This window comes from Hyla sarda, chromosome 2, assembly GCF_029499605.1.
Source record: "Hyla sarda isolate aHylSar1 chromosome 2, aHylSar1.hap1, whole genome shotgun sequence".
Taxonomy (NCBI): domain Eukaryota; kingdom Metazoa; phylum Chordata; class Amphibia; order Anura; family Hylidae; genus Hyla; species Hyla sarda.
In genome coordinates this window covers 431,562,574-431,588,671 of record NC_079190.1, presented here as the reverse complement: position 1 = coordinate 431,588,671, position 26,098 = coordinate 431,562,574, and the positions used below count along the sequence as shown (strand labels likewise).

General features: G+C 44.3%; 1 protein-coding gene across 1 annotated transcript in view; it reads right to left on the bottom strand.

Moving 5' to 3' along the window:
• BLTP2 (bridge-like lipid transfer protein family member 2) overlaps window positions 1-26,098 on the bottom strand; it is a 114,983-nt gene that overhangs the window by 22,523 nt on the left and 66,362 nt on the right. The window contains exons 25-27 of the mRNA XM_056559095.1: window positions 25,493-25,650; window positions 13,162-13,368; window positions 12,529-12,628 (exon numbers count right to left, since the gene is read on the bottom strand). Coding sequence (XP_056415070.1) covers window positions 12,529-12,628; window positions 13,162-13,368; window positions 25,493-25,650 — 465 coding nt within the window. The remainder of the gene's footprint in view (window positions 1-12,528; window positions 12,629-13,161; window positions 13,369-25,492; window positions 25,651-26,098) is intronic.

Sequence of the window (26,098 nt, the reverse complement as noted above, 5' to 3'; positions counted from 1 at the left end):
ATGGTCTCCAATCTGTGCTCTTCCAGCTGTTGCAAAACTACAACTCCCAGCATGCACTGACTGTCCAGGCATGCTGGGAGTTTTAGTTAAGCAACATCTGGCCCTTCAGATGTTGCCGAACTACAACTCCCAGCATGCCCTTCAGCTGTCTGGGCATGCTGGGAGTTGTAGTTTTGCAACAGCTGGAGACACACTGGTTGGGAAACATTGTTTCTAACTCAGTGTTTCCTAACCTGTGTGCCTCCAGCTGTTGCAAAACTATAACTCCCAGCATGCACTAAAAGACCATGCATGCTGGGAGTTGTAGTTTTGCAACATCTGGAGGGCCCCAGTTTGGAGACCATTGTATAATGGTCTCCAATCTGTGCTCTTCCAGCTGTTGCAAAACTACAACTCCCAGTATGCACTGACTGTCCAGGCATGCTGGGAGTTTTAGTTCAGCAACATCTGGCCCTTCAGATGTTGCCGAACTCCCAGCATGCCCTTCAGCTGTCTGGGCATGCTGGGAGTTGTAGTTTTGCAACAACTGGAGACACACTGGTTGGGAAACATTGTCTGTTTCTAACTCAGTGTTTCCTAACCTGTGTGCCTCCAGCTGTTGCAAAACTATGACTCCCAGCATGCACTAACAGACCATGCATGCTGGGAGTTGTGGTTTTGCAACAGCTGATGTCCCCCCCCCCCCCGCCCTGCCACCCCCGTGAATGTACAGGGTACATTCACATGGGCGAGGCTTTTACAGTGGGTTTCTCGCATCTTGAGATGCAGCAAATTTTGCGCTGGGAAACTCGCTGTAATCCCCCGCCCATGTGACTGTACCCTAAAAACACTACACTACACTAACACAAAATAAAATAAAAAGTTAAAACACTACATATACACATACCCCTACACAGCCCCCCCTCCCCCAATAAGGTCCGGTACACCACTGTTTCCAAAGCAGAGCCTCCAGCTGTTGAAAAACAACAACTCCCAGTATTGTCGGACAGCCGTTGACTGTCCAGGCATGCTGGGAGTTTTGCAACAGCTGGAGGCACCCTGTTTGGGAATCACTGGCGTAGAATACCCCTATGTCCACCCCTATGCAAATCCCTAATTTAGGCCTCAAATGCACATGGCCCTCTCACTTTGGAGCCCTGTCGTATTTCAGGGCAACAGTTTAGGGCGATATATGGGGTATCGCTGTACCCGGGAGAAATTGCGTTACAAGGTTTGGGGGGCTTTTTCTTCTTTAACCCTTCATGAAAAGGAAATGTTGGGGTCTACACCAGAATGTTAGTGTAAATTTTTTTTATTTTTTACACTAACATGCTGATGTTGCCCTATACTTTACATTTTCACAAGAGGTAAAAGGGAAAAAAAGCCCCCCAAAATTTGTAACGCAATTTCTCCCGACTACAGAGATACCCCATATGTGAGCGCAAAGTGCTCTGGGGGCGCACAACAAGGCCCAGAAGGGAGAGCGCACCATGTACATTTGAGGTGATTTGCACAGGGGTGGCTGATTGTTACAGCGGTTTTGACAAACGCAAAAAAAACAAAACCCCACATGTGACCCAATTTCGGAAACGACACCCCTCACGGAATGTAATGAGGGGTGCAGTGAGAATTTACCCCTCACAGGTGTCTGACGGATCTTTGGAACAGTGGTCCATGAAAATGAAAACTTGTACAGCCCACTGTTCCAAAGATCTATCAGACACCAGTGGGGGGCAAATGCTCACTGTACCCCTTGTTACGTTCCTCAAGGGGTCTCGTTTCCAAAATGGTATGCCATGTGTGTTTTTTTTGCTGTTCTGGCACCTTAGGGGCTTCCTAAATGCGACATGCTCCCCGAGCAAAATTTGCTCTCAAAAAGCCAAATATGACTCCTCCTCTTCTGAGCATTGTAGTTCGCCCATAGTGCACTTCAGGTCAACTTATGGGGTACCTCCATACTCAGAAGAGATGGGGTTACAAATTTTGGGGGGTATTTTCTGCTATTAACCCTTGCAAAAAGGTGAAATTAGGGGGGAAACACACATTTTAGTGGAAATTTTTTTTTTTTTTTTACATATGCAAAAGTCGTGAAACACCTGTGGGGTAATAAGGCTCACTTTATTCCTTATTACATTCCTCAAGGGGTCTAGTTTCCAAAATGGCATGCCATGTGTTTTTTTTTGCTGTTCTGGCACCATAGGGGCTTCCTAAATGTGACATGCCCCCCGAGCAAAATTTGCTCTCAAAAAGCCAAATATGACTCCTTCTCTTCTGAGCATTGTAGTTCGCCCATAGTGCACTTCAGGTCAACTTATGGGGTACCTCCATACTCAGAAGAGAAGGGGTTACAAATATTGTGGGGTATTTCCTGCTATTAACCCTTGGAAAAATGTGAAATTTGGGGGGAAACACACATTTTAGTGAAAAAAATATATTTTTTTTTACATATGCAAAAGTCGTGAAACACCTGTGGGGTATTAAGGCTCACTTTATTCCTTGTTATGTTCCTCAAGGGGTCTAGTTTCCAAAATGGTATGCCATGTGTTTTTTTTTTTTTTGCTGTTCTGGCACCATAAGGGCTTCCTAAATGCAACATGCCCCCCAAAAACCATTTCAGAAAAACGTACTCTCCAAAATCCCCTTGTCGCTCTTTCCCTTCTGAGCCCTCTACTGCGCCCGCCGAACACTTTACATAGACATATGAGGTATGTGCTTACTCGAGAGAAATCAGGCTACATAAGGCTAAATAAGTATATATTTTCTCCTTTTACCCCCTTGTAAAAATTTAAAAATTGGGTCTACAAGAACATGCGAGTGTAAAAAATGAAGATTGTGAATTTTCTCCTTCACTTTGCTTCTATTCCTGTGAAACACCTAAAGGGTTAAAATGATGACTGAATGTCATTTTGAATACTTTGGGGGGTGCAGTTTTTATAATGGGGTCTTTTGTGGGGTATTTCTAATAAGAAGACCCTTCAAATCCAATTCAAACCTGAACTGGTCCCTGAAAAATAGTGAGTTTGAAAATTTTGTGAAAAATTGGAAAATTGCTGCTGAACTTTGAAGCCCTCTGATGTCTTCCAAAAGTAAAAACTCGTCACTTTTATGATGCAGACATAAAGTAGACATATTGTATATGTGAATAAAATTTTTTTTTATTTGTAATATACATTTTCCTTACAAGCAAAGAGCTTCAAAGTTAGAAAAATGCAAAATTTTCTAATTTTTCATCAAATTTTAGGATTTTTCACAAGGAAAGGATGCAAGTTACCACAAAAATTTACCACCATGTTAAAGTAGAATATGTCACGAAAAAACAATCTCGGAATCAGAATGATAACTAAAAGCATTCCAGAGTTATTAATGTTTAAAGTGACAGTGGTCAGATGTGCAAAAAACGCTCTGGTCCTTAAGGCCAAAATGGGCTTGGTCCTGAAGGGGTTAAGTGACAGTGGTCAGAATTGCAAAAAATTTCTCCATCCTTAACCCCTTAAGGACCAATACAAATAAACCTGTACGCCCCTAAAAGGCCAGGCCTGTTTTTTTCACATCGGGGATGTCTGTCTTTATTAGAGAATAACTCTGGTAACGTTTTGCCAATCACGATAATTTTGACATTGTTTTTTCGTCACAAGTTGTCCTTCATGTACACAGTAAAAGTAAGCCAATATCATTTGTATTTTTTTTTCTTACAATGCAAAAAATCATGAATTTTTTTAAAAAAATCACGATTATTTGCTATTTTAACCCCTTAACGACGCAGGACGTATATTTACGTCCTGCGCCAGATCCCGCGATATGAAGCGGGATCGCGCCGCGATCCCGCATCATTTCGCGTCGGTCCCGGCGCTAATCAACGGCCGGGACCCGCGGCTAATACCACACATCGCCGATCGCGGCGATGTGCGGTATTAACCCTTTAAAAGCTGACCGCCGCTTCTAAAGTGAAAGTGAAAGTGACCCGGCTGCTCAGTCGGGCTGTTCGGGACCGCCGCGGTGAAATCGCGGCGTCCCGAACAGCTGATCGGACACCGGGAGGGCTCTTACCTGCCTCCCCGGTGTCCGATCGACGAATGACTGCTCCGTGCCTGAGATCCAGGCAGGAGCAGTCAAGCGCCGATAATGCTGATCACAGGCGTGTTAATGCACGCCAGTGATCAGCATTAGAGATCAGTGTGTGCAGTGTTATAGGTCCCTATGGGACCTATAACACTGCAAAAAAAATGTAAAAAAAAAAGTGTTAATAAAGGTCATTTAACCCCTTCCCTAATAAAAGTTTGAATCACCCCCCTTTTCCCATAAAAAAATAAAACAGTGTAAAAAAAATAAAAAATAAACATATGTGGTATCGCCGCGTGCGTAAATGTCCGAACTATAAAAAATATATCATTAATTAAGCCGTACGGTCAATGGCGTACGCGCAAAAAAATTCCAAAGTCCAAAAAAGCGTATTTTGGTCACTTTTTATATCATTAAAAAATGAATAAAAAGTGATCAAAAAGTCCGATCAAAACAAAAATCATACCGATAAAAACTTCAGATCACGGCGCAAAAAATGAGTCCTCATACCACCCCATACGTGGAAAAATAAAAAAGTTATAGGGATCAGAAGATGACATTTTTAAACGTATAAATTTTCCTGCATGTAGTTATGATTTTTTCCAGAAGTGCGACAAAATCAAACCTATATAAGTAGGGTATCATTTTAACCGTATGGACCTACAGAATAATGATAAGGTGTAATTTTTACCAAAATATGCACTGTGTAGAAACGAAAGCCCCCAAAAGTTACAAAATGGCGTTTTTTTTTCGATTTTGTCGTACAATGATTTTTTTTTTCCGTTTCGCCGTGCATTTTTGGGTAAAATGACTAATGTCACTGCAAAGTAGAATTGGCGACGCAAAAAATAAGCCATAATATGGATTTTTAGGTGGAAAATTGAAAGGGTTATGATTTTTAAAAGGTAAGGAGGAAAAAACGAAAGTGCAAAAACGGAAAAACCCTGAGTCCTTAAGGGGTTAACACTAATAGGTTGCATATATTTATACTTCCTGACCAAGTAGTTTATGAAACTTATACTTTCAGATGTCTACTTTATTTTGACAAATTTTTTTTGTTTTTAATTCACATTTTAAATTAATTAGAAGCCTAACAATTTAACTTGAAATTTTGAAAATTTGAAAAGTACCGTATTTATCGGGGTATACCACGCACCGTCCTATAACACGCACCCTCATTTTACCAAGGATATTTGGGTAAAAAAAAGTTTTTTACCCAAATATCCTAGGTAAAATGAGGGTGCGTGTGTGTGCATGGGTATACCCCGATACACCCCCAGGAAAGGCAGGGGGAGAGAGGCCGTCGCTGCCCGCTTCTCTCCCCCTGCCTTTCTTGGGGTCTAGAGCCATGCTGCCGCTGCTTCTCTCCCGCTAACTATCTGCGCCGCTGCCCATTCTCTCCCCCTGACTATCGGTGCCGGTGCCCCATTGCCGGCGATGATAGCCAGGGGGAGAGAAGCGGCGCCGGCAATGGGGCAGCGGCACTGATAGCCAGGGGGAGAGAAGGGGCAGCGGCACCCATTGCCGGCGCCGCTGCCCCGTTGCCTCCCCCATCCCCGGTTGTATAATTACCTGTTGCCAGGGTTGGGTCCGCGCTGCTTCAGGCCTCCGGTGTGCGTCCCCTGCGCCGTTGCTATGCACTGGACAGCGCGGCACAATGACGAGTGACGCCGTGCAGTGCATAGCAACGACGCAGGGGACACATACACCGAAGGCCTGAAGCAGAGCGGACCCGACCCCGGTAACAGGTAATTATACAACCGGGGATGGGAGAGGCAACGGGGCAGCGGTGCCGTCAATGGGTGCCGCTGCCCCTTCTCTCCCCCTGGCTATCGGCGTCGCTGCCCCATTGCCGGCGCCGCTTCTCTCCCCCTGGCTATCGGCGCCGGCACTGATAGTCAGGGGGAGAGAACGGGCAGCAGCACCGATAGCCAGGGGGAGAGAAGGGCCGGCAGCAGGGATCTAGACCCCAGGACAGGCAGGGGCAGAGAAGCCGGCAGCGACGGCAGGTCTCTGCACCTGCAAAGCCGCTGCAGTTCATTGATTTAAAGCGCCAGCTTTAAATCATTGAACTGCAGCGGCTTATCGGCGTATAACACGCAGGTAGACTTTAGGCAAAAAATTTTAGCCTAAAAAGTGCGTGTTATACGCCGATAAATACGGTACATCTTTTTTTTTTTATGTGCTATGCAAGGTTTGCAGAAATTTGAAGGTGGTAGAACATAGGAACACTCCCCCCAAATGACCCCATTTTAAAAACTAGACCCCTCAAGGTATTCGCTAGGGGGTACAGTGAGTATTTTAACACCATAGTTTTTTGGCAGGAATAATTACAAAGTCAGTGTTAAAAATTCGAAATTTGCTATTTTTAACAAATGAATAATTTATGGGGCATAATTTTTGTACATCACTTCTGATATTGTAAGAAATGCACCCTATATTTTATCAAGCTGCTCGGCCCGTGTTTGGAAATACCCCCGCTTAGGCCATATTTGGTTCCTTGGCCTCGTGGTAGGACCCCAAAAGAGAGGAGCCCCCTTTGGCTTTCAGGGTATAGGTACATTTCTGCAGTATAGGTGTCCGTTGTCATGTCAAAAAAGGGATCCAATGTATACTGTACCGTCTAATTCAGAAATGAATGGAGTTGCTACAGTATACGTCAGCATCACTCTTTTTGACATGATGCTGACTGATACCTCTAACACTGCGGAAACGCTGTATGAATGGGACGCAGTGTAGGGTCACAGAGCGCATCCGCAGCATATTCCACACCGCGGATGCCCGCCAGCAGTCACAAGGGTGAGATCACTGCTGTGGCTGGGTAGCTCAGTGTGTCCGTTCATGACTTCCGGCGGGAAATCCAACGCTATTAGTGGACACACAAAGCTACCCAACCGCAGCAGGGAGCTCATTATTGTGACTGTTGGCGGGCATCCGCAGCACGTAATATGCTGCGGATGTGCGCCGTGTGATCCTACACATACATTTATTAAATAAATATAATGAAAAATAAAAATGTATTTTTATTTAATTTTTTTACCCTTTTTTTTACATTTTTTTTTTTTAATACTTATTGTTGTTACACTTTTATTTATTTTATATTTTTTTCACTTTTTTTAATGCTTTGGAATACTTCGTATTCCAAAGCATTGCAGATATATGCTGCCTGCTAGTTTTACACTAGCAGGCTGCATATGAGGACTTTCCTCTGGCACGTCCTCACAGGCAATAACCGGGGCAGACCTGGGGGTCCTAGTAAAGACCCCCGGCTGCCCAGGTAAGCAGCAGCACCCCGCAACTAGTTGCAGGGTGCTACAGGAGAGAGACAGAGGGAGCCCCCTCCCTCTGTCAAAACTCCTTACAGCTCGCGGTCGCTTCCGACCGCGGGTGTAAGGGTTAAACTGCCGGGATCGAAGTTTTCTTCGGTCCCGGCAGTGCAGCAGGTCCCCGCCCGCCGGGGATTACACACAGCACCCCGCGATCACGCTGCGGGGTGCTGCAGGGGTGACAGAGGGAGCTTCCTCCCTCTGTCATAACACTTACAGCCCGCGGTCCCTTTTGACCGCGGCTGTAAGGGTTAAACTGCCTGGACCAAAGTTTACTTCATTCCCGGCAGTGCTGCAGGGTCCCGGCTGTGTGTTACAGCCGAGTCCCCGCCGCGATCTCATAGGTGCACTGGGCAGCATGCACGAGAAGCATGGACGAGTATAGATGTCCAGGTGCCGGAATGGCCGCCAACCTGGACGTCTATACTCGTCCGTGATCGTTAAGGGGTTAAGGTGAAAATGAGCTGCGTCCTTAAGGGGTTAAGCAGGGGGACATGTCTGGCACTGCATGATTTGAGTCCCTGGCGGCGTAGTGTGTTGCTGATGGTAACCTTTGTAACTTTGGTCCCAGCTCTCTGCAGGTCATTCACTAGGGCCCCCCCGTGTGGTTCTGGGATTTTTGCTCACCGTTTCTGTGATCATTTTGACACCACGGGATGAGAGCCAAAGATCGAGGGAGATTATCAGTGTTCTTGTATGTCTCCCATTTTGTAATAATTGCTCCCACAGTTGATTTCTTCACACCAAGCTGCTTGCCTATTGTAGATTCAGTCTTCCCAGCCTGGTGCAGGTCTACAATTTTGTTCCTGGTGTCCTTCGACAGATCTTTGGTCTTGGCCATAGTGTTGTTTGGAGTGTGACTGTTTAAGGTTGTGGACAGGTGTCTTTTATACTGATAACAAGTTCAAACAGGCGCCATTAATACAGGTAACGAGTGGAGGACAGAGGAGACTCTTAACCCCTTAAGGACCAGGCCATTTTACACCTTAGGACCAGAGCGTTTTTTGAACATCTGACCACTGTCACTTTAAACATTAGTAACTCTGGAATGCTTTTACCTATCATTCTGATTCCGAGATTGTTTTTTCGTGACATATTCTACTTTATGTTATTAGTAAAATGTTGTCGATACTTGCATCGTTTCTTAATGAAAAATTCCAAAATTTGATGAAAAAATTGAAAATTTTGCATTTTTCTAACTTTGAAGCTCTCTGCTTGTAAGGAAAATGGATATTCCAAATAATTTTCTTTTATTCACATATACAATATGTCCACTTTATGCTTGCATCAAAAAATTGACAAGTGTTTACTTTTGGAAGACACCAGAGGGCTTCAAAGTTCAGCAGCAATTTTCCAATTTTTCACAAAATTTCAAAAATCACAATTTTTCAGGGACCAGTTCAGGTTTGAAGTGGATTTGAAGGGTCTTCATGTTAGAAATACCCCACAAATGACCCCATTATAAAAACTGCACCCCCAAAGTATTCAAAATGACATTCAGTCAGCATTTTAGCCCTTTAGGTGTTTCACAGGAATAGCAGCAAAGTGAAGGAGAAAATTCACAATCTTCATTTTTTACACTCGCATGTTCTTGTAGACCCAATTTTTGAATTTTTACAAGGGGAAAAAGGAGAAAATGTATACTTATATTTGTAGCCCAATTTCTCTCGAGTAAGCACATACCTCATATGTCTATGTAAATTGTTCGGCGGGCGCAGTAGAGGGCTCAGAAGCGAAGGAGCGACAAGGGGATTTTGGAGAGTATGTTTTTCTGAAATGGTTTTTGGGGGGGCATGTTGCATTTAGGAAGCCCCTATGGTGCCAGAACAGGAAAAAAAAAATCACATGGTATACCATTTTGGAAACTAGACCCCTTGAGGAATGTAACAAGGAATAAAGTGAGCCTTAATACCCCACAGGTGTTTCACGACTTTTGCATATGTAAAAAAATGTAAAAAAAAATGTCACTAAAATGTGTGTTTCCCCCCAAATTTCACATTTATGCAAAGGTTAATTGCAGACAATACCCCCCAAAATTTGTAACCCCATCTCTTCTGAGTATGGAGGTACCCCATAAGTTGACCTGAAGTGCACTACGGGCGAACTACAATGCTCAGAAGAGAAGGAGTGATATTTGGCTTTTTGAGAGCAAATTTTGCTCGGGGGCATGTCACATTTAGGAAGCCCCTATGGTGCCAGGACAGCAAAAAAAAAACCACATGGCATACCATTTTGGAAACTAGACCCCTTGAGGAACATAACAAGGGGTACAGTGGGCATTTACCCCCCACTGGTGTCTGTCAGATCTTTGGAACAGTGGGCTGTACAACATTTTTAATTTGCACAGCCCACTGTTCCAAAGATCTGTCAGACACCAGTGGGGTGTAAATTCTCACTGCACCCCTCATTACATTCTGTGAGGGGTGTAGTTTCCGAAATGGGGTCACATGTGTTTTTTTTTTTTTTTTTGCGTTTGTCAAAACCGCTGTAACAATCAGCCACCCCTGTGCAAATCACCTCAAATGTACATGGAGCACTCTCCCTTCTGGGCCTTGTTGTGCGCCCCCAGAGCACTTTGCGCCCACATATGGGGTATCTTCGTAGTCGGGAGAAATTGCATTACAAATTTTGGGGGGCGTTTTTCCCTTTTACCTCTTGTCAAAATGAAAAGTATGGGGCAACACCAGCATGTTAGTGTAAAAAATTTATTTTTTTACACTAACATGCTGGTGTAGACCCCAACTTCACCTTTTCATAAGGGGTGAAAGGAGAAAAAGCCCCCCAAAATTTGTTAGGCAATTTCTCCAGAGTACGGCGATACCCCATATGTGACCCTAAACTGTTGCCTTGAAATACGACAGGGCTCCGAAGTGAGAGCACCATGTGCATTTGAAGCCTGAATTAGGGATTTGCATAGGGGTATTCTACGCCAGTGATTCCCAAACAGGGTGCCTCGAGCTGTTGCAAAACTCCCAGCATGCCTGGACAGTCAACGGCTGTCCGGCAATACTGGGAGGAGTTGTTTTGCAACAGCTGGAAGCTCCATTTTGAAAACAGTGGCGTACCAGACGTTTTTCATTTTTATTGGGGAAGGGGGCTGTGTAGGGGTATGTGTATATGTAGTGTTTTTTACTTTTTATTTTATGTTAGTGTAGTGTAGTGTTTTTAGGGTACAGTCACACAGCTGGGGGGTTACAGCGAGTTTCCCGCTGCAAGTTTGAGCTGCCGCACAAAATTTGCTGCATCGCAAACTTGCAGACTGATACTCACTGTAAGCCCCTGCCCATGTGAATGTACCCTGTACATTCACGGGGGGGGGGGGAACCTCCAGCTGTTGCAAAACTACAACTCCCAGCATGCACTGTCTATCAGTACATGCTGGTAGTTATAGTTTTGCAACAGCTGGAGGCACACAGGTTGGGAAACACTGAGTTAGGAAACAGACAATGTTTCCCAACCAGTGTGCCTCCAGTTGTTGCAAAACCACAACTCCCAAACATTCTCAGGCATGCTGGAAGTAGTAGTTCGGCAACATCTTTAGAGCCAGATGTTGCCCAACTACAACTCCCAGCATGCTTGAGTTGTAGTTTTGCAACATCTGGAGGACTACAGTTTGCACACCACTAATACAGTGGTTCCCAATCTGTGCCCTTCCAGATGTTGCAAAACTACAACTCCCAGCATGCCAAAACGGTCCAGGCATGCTGGGAGTTGTAGTTCTGCAACATCTGAAGGGCCAGATGTTACAGAACTACAACTCTCAGCATGCCTGGACAGTAAGGGCATGCTGAGGATGTGTAGTTTTGCAACATCTGGATGGACACAGTGGTCCCAAAACTGCGGACCTCCAGATGTTGCAAAACTGCAACTCCCAGCATGCCCAGACGCCAAGGGCTGTCTGGGCATGCCGGGAGTTGTAGTATACAGGGTCCCAATACAGCAATGCATGTCGCTTTACGGCGATGTGCATTGCTGTAAAGGGCCCGACCGCGGCTGAAGAGGAACTTACCTGTCGCCGCCGCCGTCTTCATCGCCAGGATCCGGGTCTTCAGGGACGAGGTAAGTACCGGGGCCGGGCCCCAGCACTTCCCCGTCCCCCGCTGCGTCCTCCGGTCTTCCTCCCGTCCTCTCCGGACTTCCAGGGGCCGGGCAGGGCGGGAGGAAGTAACCGCCCCCCCCCCGTGCTTGGTCGGTTAACTAACCGACGGATCGCAGGGTATAGGAGGAGGTGGCAGGCTTGCCACCTCGCTCCTATACTTTAGCATGATCCTGGCTGTCTGTGACAGCCGGGATCATGCAAAATTATCGGGCGGTCGGGTCCCAGAGACCCGATCAGCCCGGAATGGCCACAGATCGCAAGGGCGATTTCCCTTGCGATTTGCGGCGATCGCCGACATGGGGGGCCTACATGGCCCCCCTCGGCGTTTGCCCTGGATGCCTGCTGAAGCATTTCAGCAGGCATCCGGTTCCGATCTCTGCCCGGCGGAAAACGCCATGACGTTGTGGAACGTCATTGGTCCTTAAAGCCCAGGGTGCCATGATGTTCCACACCGTCATTGGTCCTTAAGAAGTAAAAGAAGAAGTTACAGGTATGTGAGAGCTAGAAATCTTGCTTGTTTGTAGGTGACCAAATACTTATTTTCCACCATAATTTGCAAGTAAATTCATAAAAAATCAGGCAATTTATTTTTGGGATTTTTTTCTCATTATGTCTCTCATAGTTGAGGTATACCCATGATGAAAATTACAGGCCTCTTATCTTTTTAAGTGGGAGTCAGCACAATTGGTGGCTGACTAAATACTTTTTTGCCCCACTGTATGTACCGTGCCCCTTTATTGCAGAAGGGGGAACAAGTAGCGCCATGCTCCTGAACACCCACCTTAAAATGGAAAATAAAAGGAATGAAAAAAAAACTAACTAAACATCCTTATCTATAAAACAAGAAAAAAGACCTGTTTCTGCCTCCTACTGACACTAGCCAAAACTGATTTCCTCATGGCAGGTGGGCAGGTATATCCTGCCAGGGAGGAGCAGACTATTTTCCTAGTGTGAGCGCCTCCTAGTGGCAAGAGCATATACTCATCAGTATCCTGTGTCCCCCAATGAAGCGACCGAGAAAAGAACATAACATTTCTGTTTGACACATACAAAAGAGATTCTAACCTGTGGTGGTGCTGACCATGCCTCCAACAGCTTGGCCACTCTCCATGAGCTCCTGCACAGAGTCCAGGTTCCTATGACGATGCTCCTCAATGTTCTTAACCTGCATTGACAAACAAGTGCTTTACACAGCCTTCAAGAATTGGCAATAAACACATTTGTTTTCTTAGAACAAGAAACAAAAATGGAAGACAAAAGGAACACGAGTGACACTTCAGAGCAATAAGCAATCTCAAAGTGAACATGTCAGGTCCCCTATGGCCCACAAACTACCCCCTGAAACCTAATAGGTCTGTTTAATAGTGTTCCAATGGATGGATGAGATTCTTTGGATTGGAATGGCACTTGTGCAGTATGTCAATTTCCCCTAACCGGTCATGTGTGAGTAGACTAGGCTGCAATTAGTTGTACTGGCTGCACCCTTCTCCCTTCCAGTGAGGCTTGCTATACAAATTAAGTTTGTGGGAAGCCCATCAACCTAGTTAGGGGAAATTTTAAAAACAGTGCAAGTACCATTCTAAGTTTTTTGTTTTTGTACTAAGTGTCGAAATGCTGTTCAGCAGACCTATCAGGGTACTTGGGGCACTTTGTGGACTATAGAAGACCTAACATTTTGAAGAGCGGGGATAGACTGACCTCCAGCCAGCGTTGCCCATCCTCTCCATCGCTTGGACTGCTCTCAGTGGTAGCAAAGTACTGCATGCTGTCAAGCTGGCAAGTCCATGATGTCTTCTGCTTCAGGGTGTCTCCATACCAGGAAGGTTGGTGCTGGCACTGCAAGAGCAGGGCTTTTGCTGCAGATACAATCACACAACCTTCAGTTTCTGCTCCTCGAAGCACCATCTGTAGATACAAATTTAAGATTTATGCACATGGTACTGCAGAACCACTGTAGACTATAAACATTATGTCTAAGATTGAAAAAGGAGATTTTTTTTGTACTCAACGTAAAATCTCTTTCTCGTAGCCTTCAATGGGGGACACCTATACTATATATGCCTATATATACCTATATATGCTCTTGCCACTAGAAGGTGCTGACACTATGGAAAAAAAAGTCGGCACCTCCCTGGCAGCATATACCCACCTACTGGAAGAGAGGTAATCAATTTTGTCACCAAGCAGTAGGAGAAGCCAACAAAGAAATATGACCGAAGGACATCAGAAAGGAATCCCGGATAAAAAAAAATAAAAAAAAGAACCGTAAAAGAAAATCCGGACAAAGAATGAAGAAATGGGTGGGTGCGGTGTCCCCCCCAATGAAGTCAACGAGAAAGAGATTTTATGGCGAGTACAAAAAAAAAAAAAATCTCCTTTTCTCTGTCGCTCTTCATTGGGGGACACCATACTCATGAGACGTACCAAAGCAGTCCCCTAGGGAGGGAAAAACAACCAACAGCAAAAGGGGAATCAGTTCAGAAACCGAACCCACTCGACCGTAAGGTCTGTGGACGAGATCCCGGGCAGAGACAACCGAGGCCCACAAACGGAGCTCCCGGAAGAACCCTGCTCCATGGAGAAGGACTAGGATGCCAAGGAAGAGACCATCCTATGTATGGATTTCAAAGCTACAGTCCATAAAGAGAGACAAGAAAAGGTTGACTAGGAAGCCAGAAGGGCCGGAATCATTCCGGGAGGAGGTAGGAATCAACTCCAAGGAACACAGAACCAGGCAGAGGGCTAACCCTGCTGATAAACAAAAATGGACAAGGGCACAAACAAGAGAACCCCATCCAGAGTCAACCAAGTCAAGTTGGGGCACGAGAGCTAACCTGCCCGAGACCACAACCCTCCCTAAGGTCCAAAGAACCAGAAGGGCCGACCTAGAAAAGAAGACACACCACAGCATACTAGGATAGTGTCCAAGACACGGGGACTAACCAGACACGAACCCCAGCAGTCTGAGTGGACCGAAGCAAGGAGGAGGAAACAAAACGGTAGGTTACTCCAGAAGACTGTAGTGTCAGTGTAGCTCAACTGACACCGACAAGGAAGGAGGAACACACCCTCCTCCCCCCCAGGTAGATTGCACAGAGGGAGCAGGAGAGCAATGGCAGGACCCAAACAACAGACTGTCGCCGAGCCATACAAGAGTGCATAAACTCCTCCAACAGAGGAGAGTGCCAAGTCTGTGTGAGAAGCAGTAGATAACCAAGAAACAGGAAGAGAGCCAGGCTGCAAAAGTGTACAGCTCAGCTGATTACTGTCAGAAAAACAAGGGCCAAGCCAGGTACCCCAACTAAATAGAGGAGGGGAAAACAGGGGGTGGTCGCTATGAAACCCAGGCCCAGACCATGCCAAGCTCCCTGATTCCCGTACCCCCTGTGGAAGGGGATGATCACAGTGCGCCAGGCACTATAGGAGCAGTGAAATGCCACCGGAAGGTCGCCCCATCATGCCCCATGCCAGAGCAGAGGAGTTTGACCGCCTAAACTTGTGAAAACAAGATCACAGGAAGGCCCGAGGCACACCCCACAGAAAAAAAAGGAAGGTGGACTCTACACGTGCAGAGTGGCTTAGCATATGTAGGGACACAGAGAGTGGTTAACGCACGATAGAGGGGTACCAAGACTGCAGATGCGAAAGAAACTGCAGACATTCAAACGTCTGGGCAGCATGGTGTCACAACCATGCCCCCCCCTAGCAGACCAACGTTGCACCCTTAGAAAGGGGAACAGAGAGTGCTGCTATTTCTGTGAAATTCCATGGAACCTGCAGGAAACGCCCACACCCCAGCTCCAAATGGCGCCACACACCAAGACTTCTGTCACAGACGCAAGGGATGAAGGATGTATGTGGAGCAGGAAAATGCAGACACAGTCTGACCGACAAGTATAAAAGATCCAATGAAAAAATTGAGACACGCTTTGGAACTTCACCTGGAAAGCGAGTCACCGGACTGTAACCGCAAGAGCGGCAAGAATGGGGAAGGTGACCTGGTGGGGTAGAAAACCATACAGACACAGTCTGGCTATCTGGCAGAGGGGCCACAGCGGGTGCTGTAGACAGAATCACACACAGAAAGTGGGTTACCAGCCTTCAGCCATGAAAGTGGCAGGCATGTAGTTAAGGAGGGAACCTGGTAAAGGAGGGAACCCAGAGAATCAGTATGTGGCGTATTGTAAGGACCCCCAAGACAAATACAGAAGGGGGGGCCGCATGGAAACATGAACCATATTATATGGTTTGATGCTGTGCTCCTGTACTTCTGTATTTGTCTATGTCCTTAAAGGAGTACTCTAAACTAAATCTTTTTAACGCCATTAGCTCTGATTTACAAAGTTATATAATACTCCCAATTACCTCCATTGCCTTCTGTGTACGCATAGTTGTTTTACAGCGAATCCGGAAGTGCAGCCTCCCTCACAGCATTATGACTGTTGTTCCTCAGTATGTGCGCGTCAGCGGCCATGTCTGCAACGAAACGTCATCGTTTCTCCGTTCCTCCCCTCTGTCAGCCCTCCCCAGACAGTGCGTCCATGTCACGCCCCAAGTTGAATATTCATAACGCTGTTCGCTTACTCAGCCGGCATTCGCTGGGCTGAGTAAACGCCTCTCTAACCTCCCTCCTATCATCCGGCGAGTCGCGCGCATGCGCATTCGCCAGCATACAAGGACCGGACATGTGATCTTATTCCACCAGTAATATAACAGATAGTTACGCCGCCGTAACTATCTGTTATATTCACAAAGCAACCTACGCCAATATGCAGCGCGATCTCAGCTTGATTGGAGGATGTAGGGGGGGGAGGAGATGGCGTAGTGGCTCTGGGTGGTGGCTAGAGACAGGGGGAGGCAAATACGAGGCAGTGAGGGGCGTTGTGAAGAATAATATTAGGGGTGGGGAGAAAGACTGAGGGAGGGATTGTGACCGGAATCATATGCGCTAGGAATGATGGGTAACGTCAATTATGAAGTCAGTTTCAGACGTACAGTACCCGGAAGTATGCAAAATTACCGGGGGCTGTAGCTGGAGAACCGCTGGACCAATCCTGGAGATCACCACCTCTATTTAAAGGTATTTACGAACCCTATTCTATGGTGATATTTATTTGCTTATCATAGTACTCCTTTAACTGCAGATACCTCGTGTGGCTGGAAGTTGCAGCTTCCCTCACTGGACTGGCTGTAGCGCCCGTGCTACTGGCAGTTTTTCTCTTTATATAGCGAGTGGTGGTATGGTTAAGCCACTTCAGCCTTTGGATCAAGAGAGAAGAGGACCTTGCTGCTTCTGACTCCTCTTCTCCTGCACCATGGACGCCATTTTTCGCCGGCTCTTATCCAGAGTTGAAGCCGAGGGAGGTTTACCCTGGCTGCGTCACTGCCTAGACTCCGCATCCCTTGCTGATGTGTACTGCCTTCAGCTGACCGCCAATCAACCTTCTGGCCTTCTTCCATTGGAGCCTGCAATCCAGATGCGGGGCCTAGCTCGGCTCCGCTTTCTGGCACTTCTTCTGGTCGCTCTGGTATTGCGACAGCTCCTCTGCTGGACAGTCCCCCAGAAGAACTTATAGGAGCAATACCAGGAGTAATAGGAGATCCCGAACTGGGTATACTCCGCCTCCTGCTGTTCCTAATGGTAGCAGGCGTAGAGGATCCCAGCAACACCAGCAGTTATCTATAGCAACTGATGTCCCTGCTAACAGTCAGCCTCTGCAGGACCAATCAGTTATGGATCAGAGGTCATCAGCTCGAGCTGGCACAAGTGGTGAGATGTCTGTTAACCCTCCTCATCTCTCTCCTACTTCTCCTATTACTTTAACCCCTTCTCTTCCAACATTGTCTGTTCAAACTAATTCTGGTGTTTCTGCTACTTCTGGTTCTTCTGCCATTTCTTTGAGGGACGAATTCTTTAATAAATTTGAGGAATTTCTGGCCAGGCACTCATCTGCTGCTGCTTCAGCGCCAGATGATAATTTCTCTGTCCCTCATCCTATTGGTAATATCCGACCTTCTGTTTCTGATTTTCCTCTGTGTAACAATGTTCTTCCTATTTTGGGAAGGGGCTCTGGTGTTAGTCAGACTTTTCTTAAGGAGTCCATTCCTTTTGAACTGTCGCCTTTAGGCTTTCACCTCTTTTTTTTCTCTTCCGTAAAAGAAAAAATTTGGAACATTGAATACATTGATATTATGTCTTTGGTCCCATCTTTTAAGGATGTTGTCTTGGAAGACGGGAACAAAGATAAAAAAGATGTAGACAAAAAAATCTCCTAGATTTAATTCTTGGTTGTATGCTTTTTGTATTTTTTCATCTGTTTTGGGAGAGCGGAAACCACAACTCTGCTCCGGTTTATTCTGTCACCTAGAAATTATTTTAGAAGCTTATAAAACTTTTGGTGGAAACTTTTGGTGAAAATTTTTGCCAAAAATTAGCGGCTTTTCCCAATAAAAAATGTGGACATAAGGATGTTTGTTTGTGGCTTAGTCCGATTGCTCCTTCTAAACAGCTTTTTCGCCCCTTACCATTATCCTCAGAAGTTCCTTCCATTTGTAAAGGATTGCGTTTCTTCTTTAATGAAGCAGTTTACAAATGGCCAAACAATTGTAAATATAAGTATGAATGCGCCTTTTGCAGCGGATCACATTCCATGTCAAAGTGTTTTAAAAAGCTTCAATCCTCAGGTTCCAAAGAATTTATTTCAAAAAGCCTGGACTCCGGTGAACCTTCTAAGAATGCAGCCGTTCCTAAATCATCATAATATAGCTGCAGCTAAATTCATTAGTGATGGTTTAAGACATGGTTTTCCTGTTCCTCAATTTTTTGGGACTTCTATTGTTCATAATAATTTATCCTCAGTTAAAAAATATCCTTGTTTAAGAGAATATTCAAGTTGAAATTTCTTTGGGCAGAGTTGCTGGTCATTTTCTTTCTACCCCCTTCTCTTGTTTCAGAGTCTCCCCTTTGGGCATCGTACCAAAAAAAGAGCCTAATTTTTTTAAGCTTATACATCATTTATCTTACACACTCACATTATCTTGTTTTATTAATCTTACTTATTTCAGCATTTCGTTAGTCTCTGAAAAGACAGTTCTCCCTACTACGTCAATTGATTTTCTCGGAATACATATTGATTCCATTTCTATGGAGTTCTCTTTACCTGATGACAAATTGTCCCGTTTAAAACATATCATTCTTTTGTTTCTTTCTATACAAAAAGGAACTCTCAGAGAATTCCAAAGTTTATTAGGCCTCCTTAATTTAACTTCTAGGGTTCTACCCACGGCCCGTGTTTTTTTCTAGCAGGATGTATTCCGCTATTCGAGGTTTTTCTTCTCATTCTCATATCCGTATTACCTCTTCCCTTAAAGAGGATCTGTGTATATGGTTACAATTCATATCGTCCATTAATGGTCACAGTGTGTGGCAGTCCGAGTTCATATCTTCTGATGCCATTCAGCTTTATTCTGATGCTGGAATGTATGTATATACCAGTCCTCAAGAGCACAGGGGATGTAGTAAAGAGAATATGTGGATCCAGATGATTAAATTAAAATACATTTATTATGTGGAATGGAAGGTATATAACCGATCACCTAGCAGGGCCCTTGCATCAGGCGAAAGGTATATTCCTAATTGACTAATACAGGTAAAACAGTAAAATAGCACAAAAAACAATTCTAAAATGAATATCGCTGTAAAAAATATTAATGAAGAAGATGGTGGATTTGCAAAGAGTCTCTTTTGGTTATTCAAGCCTCTTTCAATTAATGTACAAGGACCAAGTCTATCAATCATGAATGATGTACCACAGATATCACAAATGTCAGGAATACCACAAATACCAAAAGCATCAGAAAGTCTCAATGGTAATAGCGCTGATCGTCAGTGGTAGATCTTGGGAATCATATCAATTATAAGACCTAAAACTATGTTGCGGTCTTGGATGCAGTGTAGCAAATTAGTGTCAGCGATGAATCGCAGTGCACAGCACCACTCACCCTCCTTAGCGAACTTGTACAGCCGCGTCCTGTAAGAGCGATGTCTTGCTTGTATTGCGGTGCCTGTCTGTGTTGCAGTCAGGGGGAGTGGTTCTCCGGGGGACTCCGAGTGTCCAGGACTGGCACGGAGAGGCGTACGGCCTAGTGGGATGGTATCCAGGAGCTCTGCCGTCCGGGGCTGTGAATGAATGGCTGACAACAGGTGCGTGTCTGATTGATGCGCTAGCAGTGTGCGCGTTGTAGTGGTCCTAATTCCACGGGCATCCAGCTGTCTTTTAAAGTGATATACACAATGGATTTTATGCTTTAAAACAGGGTCAGACGCGTTTCAAAGCCACGGGCTTTTTCTTCAGTGACCAAAAAGCCCGTGGTCACTACACTACACTGTATCCAAGACCGCAACATAGTTTTAGGTCTTATAATTGATGTGATTCCCACGATCTACCACTGACGATCAGCGCTATTACCATTGAGACTTTCTGATGCTTTTGGTATTTGTGGTATTCCTGACATTTGTGATATCTGTGGTACATCATTCATGATTGATGGACTTGGTCCTTGTACATTAATTGAAAGAGGCTTTAATAACCAAAAGAGACTCTTTGCAAATCCACCATCTTCTTCATAAATTTTTTTACAGCGGATATTCATTTTATAATTGTTTTTTGTGCTATTTTACCTGTATTAGTATTATTCAATTAGGAATATACCTTTCGCCTGATGCAAGGGCCCTGCTAGGTGATCGGTTATATACCTTCTATTCCACATAATAAATTTATTTTAATTTAATCATCTGGATCCACATATTCTCTATTCTCTTTTATTTTTACTACATCCCCTGTGCTCTTGAGGACTGGTATATACATACATTCCTTCTCACATTGTTTCAGGCCCATTGGGTGGGGCCATCACCTTTAACCTCGAGCACTTTACCCATATCCTAAGTGAGCTACACATTTTTATCCATTTATTCTGATGCTGCTGGCTCTTTAGGATATGGCGTTATTTTTGGCAACCATTGGTCAGCTTCTTCTTGGCCTTTTAGCTGGATTGAGAATGGTTATACAAGGAACATTTTGCTTGTAGAATTATTCAGAATTCCAGAATTCTACTCCATTCTGATAATAATGGGGTTGTTTTTTGTATAAACTTTCAATCTGCAAAATCTCTTGAGGTTATAAAAATTTTACGTCAGATTGTTCTTCTTTGTCTACATTTGGTTGAAAGCTTCTTTTATCCCTAGATGTCGTAATTCTTCTACAGATGCTTTATCTAGATTTCATTTTCAGACTTTTCGGGAGCTGAACCCTTCAGCATATGTTCAAGGAACCCCTTGCCCTCCGGATCTATGGAACATCATTTTCCATTGATTATGGATTTACTTCATAACTCCCTTTCGTCTCAATCTTGGGCAGCTTATTCATCTGCTTGGAGACGATGGAAGGGTTTTTGTTGTTCTATTAATTCTGATTGTTTTTCCATTGATCCTTTTACTCAATTTTCCCTTTCTCTGGTTTCCTTTTCAGGCAAATAATTAAAGGTTATAACAAGTGTTCTTTTTCTTTAGATTCCCGTAGACGTATCTCTATGGAATTGTTGGTCAATCTGGTCAATGCTCTAAGTCATGTATGTTTCTCTGAATTTGAAATTCATCTTTTTAAATGCGCTTTTGTCTTACCTTTTTTCGGTGCTTATAGGATTGGCAAATTTACAGCCATTAATGCCAAGTCTAGTTCTCCTATCCTTATCTCGGATTTAGTTTTTCGTGAACAATTTATTCTCATTTTTGTTTGCAAATCTAAGACTGATCAGAGAGGATTGGAGCATTGGCTTCGTATTAATGCTATTCCTAGTTTTGTTCTTTGCCCCTTCAGGACCCTTTTATCCTGGGTTGATCTGTGCCCAAAAATTCCAGAGTCTCTTTTTATTCATAGTGACTGTAGAGTTTTGATCAGATTTCAGTTTTCCAGTGTTTTACGTAAATGTGTTTCTCACCTTGGTCTCGGTAGCTTTCGGTTGATGCCCCATTCTTTTAGAATTGCAGCAACTGAAGCTTATCGTTTGGGTTTATCTGAATCTGTAATAAAAAGACTTGGTAGGTGGTCTTCGCATAGAGTTAACCTTTACATTTGTCCTAATCTCTCTATTAAATACTTCTCTATTAAACACCCGTTCTCTCTACAGGTGTTCGTTATTCCGTATGGATTGTTGGTAATGAGTTTGTTCTTCACTCTTTTAATAGATCTTTTAATAGGCTTCTTCACTCTTTTAATAGACTCTCCAGCTTAAATTTATCCTTTGATTTGGATGTTGTTGATATTTCGTGGTTTGGTTTTTCTAATTTAACGTATTCGTACATTTTTAGATAAGATTAACCATATATCTTTCTCGTCCTTCTCCTTCTATTATAATTTAGCATTTTGGTGTTCATGATATTGGATTAGTTCAAACTGTTAATTTATTATCGGAGCTCAAAAATGATTTTGTTAAATTACATAAGATTTTTCCTTTACATAATATTTTCTTTACCTCATATTCTTTTTATTAACAAAATCCGTAAAAGGGTAAACAGGAACCTGGCCAAGTTTCTTCCTTCTTTGGGTTACTTCAGTTTCCGTCACTTGGAACTGGAAGATAATTGTCCGGGCCTGCTATTGGTCTTGACATTTTGAATCTTGATTTTCAAACTATTATTGAAAAAGGCATTGCGATGTTGGGGGTGAGGGGGGGCATTTAAAATGGCCCTGATGGGGGTTAGTCGCAAGTTTAATGCAGGTGGACATAATAATATTCATTATTTTAATATTTTATTATTGTTATTATTTACCTTACTGTTTACGGTTTTACTTTAAATAAACATTGGGGCCTATTTCACCACTATATATTTGTTTGTATTTTTGGGTTAGTTTTACATGCAAACTATTGGTTCTATGTTTCCATGTAAGGACCCCCAAGACAAATACAGAAGGGGGGCCGCATGGAAACATAAACCATATTATATGGTTTGATGCTGCGCTCCTGTACTTCTGTATTTGTCTATGGGCTTGCTCTATGTCCTTAACTGCAGATACCTCGTGTGGCTGGCAGTTGCAGCTTCCCTCACTGGACTGGCTGTAGCGCCTGTGCTACTGGCGGTTTTTCTCTTTATATAGCGGGTGGCGGTACAGTTAAACCACTTCAGCCTTCGTACAAGACCCATCCTCCCTCCCTTTATTATTTTCCTTTTTTATTTCTTTATACTTAATTTTGTCGCAATGTTTATAAGGGGGTTAGTCGCCTGTTTAATGCAGGTGGACACAATAATATTCATTATTCTAATATTTTATTATTGTTATTATTTACGGTTCTACTTTAAATAAACATTGCGGCCTATTTCACCACTATATATTTATATTATATTGTCTTTATTGGTTAGTCTTACATGCAAACTATTGGTTCTATGTTTCCATGTAACTACACTTTGGCAGTGGATAACCTGAACTACCGTCATCGGTGTGGGAATGTATGGTAGTGGACTTGACGTAGTAGTAGTAGACCATGCACACAACCTCCAGGCTGACTGGCAAAGGATTCCTGAATGCTCAGGGACACTCCATCAAACCCCTCTACAGAAAGTGGGGTATTGGAGTACAATCCGAAGTAACGAGCAATGAGGAAAGTCTGGCTGACTCATTAGTCCTGAGTACCTGCAGGGACCCTCATCTAGAGTCTTTACACCAGCAGAGAGGTACGGGAAACCTGACATAGCTCGCGGCAGCTCAGATATGGGAGACCGACAGCGATGGAGACCGTGCAGACAACAGTCTGGCTGAACAAGTACACTTCTAGGCGCTGGATAAAAGGGGACAGCCAGATAGGTGATCACTGTGCCCCACTGCAGCATGTGGGAGGGAGGGGAGGCCTATGAGCCATAGATCGTATCCCCGCCACCTTGGGAGATCGGGGGAGGCTGAGAAGCCGCGGAATGCATCCCTGTACCCCATCTAAGGTCCATAGGACATGCTGGGACACGTTTTCGTACACCTCCATAGCAGTGGGGTACTGGGACTCCAGTCTCAGATACATCAGCTGAGTGATGAGTGACAAGAGGCAGAGGAGACCACGCAGACCACTGTCTGGCTTACTGGTATGAGTCCATAGTATCCAACAGGTCCCTCTTTTGGACACCACACACAGCAGTGGGGTGCCGGAACTCCAGCGGCAAATACATCAGCTGTGTGATGAGGAACAGGCGGTGAAGGAAACCATGCAGACCACTGTCAGGCTTACTGGTATGGGCCCATAGTAGACAAATGGTCACTCCGGCGGACATCCTGCATCAGCAGTGGGGTACCGGAGTGCCAGCTGCAGACGCGGCAGCTGAGAGATGAGTAACAGGCGAGACTACTGGCCGGCCTATCGACATCAGGACCAATCCATGCCCACGCAGGGACACTTCCACGGAGACCTCTCACTAGACGGGAGGATCCAGAGCCCTAGCCGTAGATGCGGCAGCCTGTGGAGGAGGGAATCATATTGTATCACAAGCCAGAACACCCCCATGATGGGTGACCGGCGGACCTGACAGAGCGTCCTTAGCGCCTGCCAGGGATACAAAAATAAATATCTTGCAAGGGAACCCAACCAGTGTCTTGTCTCGGTAGAGAGGGACTGGAATTCAGCCATGGGAACGACGGGCATGGCACTCAGTGGTAGACACTGAATATATCCCTCACAGTTTCAGAGGGATCGAGAAATCCCTGGCAGTAACCCGCCACATCGGTGCGCATATGTTCCCTGCAGAAAATAGATATACCAGAGGCATACCTCAACTGACAATGTAAATAGTCTAAAGCAGGCCACCGTACAGGGTGACGGAAATAATAAAGTGACCCCCGATTCTGTCCCTTGAAAAGGAACCCTGCAGACATTAAACTGATAATCAGGAATCAGGGACCCCCACCTATAAGTGACCATTTATAGTAATTATGTCTTTCTATGTAACATTTGGGCCCCCTCAGGAGCCATGGCCCAGGTACAACTGCTGCCTGATCTTTTTTTGGAGGAGATAAATGCTGCCAGTTTACAAGACAGCTAACCAGGGTGTATGGCCAGCTTAAACAGACAAAAAAATGTAAAAAATCCCCTTGATTCTATGGGCTGCAGCATGTGGAGGAAAAAAAAACAATGCACTTGGCAGAAATACTATGGTAGGCATCAGAACATACACGACCACAGAAGAACAAAACATCATGGCTGGATCTATTGGACAAATGTGTACATTTACATTTATAGACTATAGATTATGTTCCTGGACAAACCACTTCAAAGGGAACCTGTAAAATTGAAAATGCAGTCCAAACTGCAGACATCATGGTATGGAGCAGGAGGAGCTGAGCAGATTGACATATAGTCTTATGGGAAAAGGTTCAATATACTTTGTCATTTTTTTCATGTGAACAACTTCTCATTCTGGGCCAAGTTGTCGTGTGGGCGGTCCTACTCAGAGAGTAAGAACTCTCTATACCCACAGATTGCTGTCACTCACAAGAAGCCACTTGACCACTTTGCACAAAATGATTAGATTTACATGGATAAATGACAAGTTATCCTGGAACTTATCACAAAAAACTATATACAAATCTACTCAATTCCCCCTGATCTATTTCATAATGCCCAAAGAAAGGACTCTATTTTCAAAGTGACAGGCTACCTTTACTAATAAGAAGCACCTTTTCATTTGCGCCTCATGCCACGTCTCCAGTCATTTTATAGCATCTTTTTCACTTAAAAATTGTATGGTTTATATGTATGTACATGACAAAACTCAATAAAAAAGCTCTGATAAAAAAAAGTAGTATGGAGAAAAAACATGGCCTGTATCCCACTTGTCTAAAGGTTGTGTGGGATATTGCAGCTCTGCCTCCGTAACTTTAATGGTATTACTGGACACAAGCCATGGTGCAGATCTGGGACAGATGCACTCCAGGAGCCAAACACTTGCCATTTGTACAACAAATGATCCAGTTATTCAGCCATTAATACATACCTGGCAATTTACCAGCTCAATGAGCCAGTTGTGGTTATAGATATCTTTGTCTTGACAGGCAGCTTTGCCACACAACTGTTCACTCACTCCAGGATCCTCTTCTGTGAAAACAACAAACTTATCGGTCTCTTCAATGAGCTTCTGCAGCATGTCTGCTCCTAGAGTAAGCCACGGGGACAAAAGCAATCAGTAGATGACACAAATATTGAGATGCTGGCAAATTCCTCTTAAAGAGGTACTCTGGTGGAAAACATTTTTTTTAAATCACCTGGTGCCAGAAAGTTAAACAGATTTGTAAATTACTTCTATTAAAAAATCTTTACCCTTCCAGTACTTATTGGCAGCTATATGATACAGAGGAAATTCTATAATTTTTTTATTTCTTTTTTGTCTTGTCCACAGTGCTCTCTGCTGACACCTAATGCCTGTATCAGGAACTGTCCAGAGCAGAAGCAAACCTATGCTGCTCTGGACAGTTCCTGACATGGACAGGTGTCAGTAGAGAGCACTGTGGACAAGACAAAAAAGAAATTCAAAAAGAATAGAATTTCTTCTGTAGCATAAAGCTGCTAATAAGTACTAGAAGTAATTTACAAATCTGTTTAA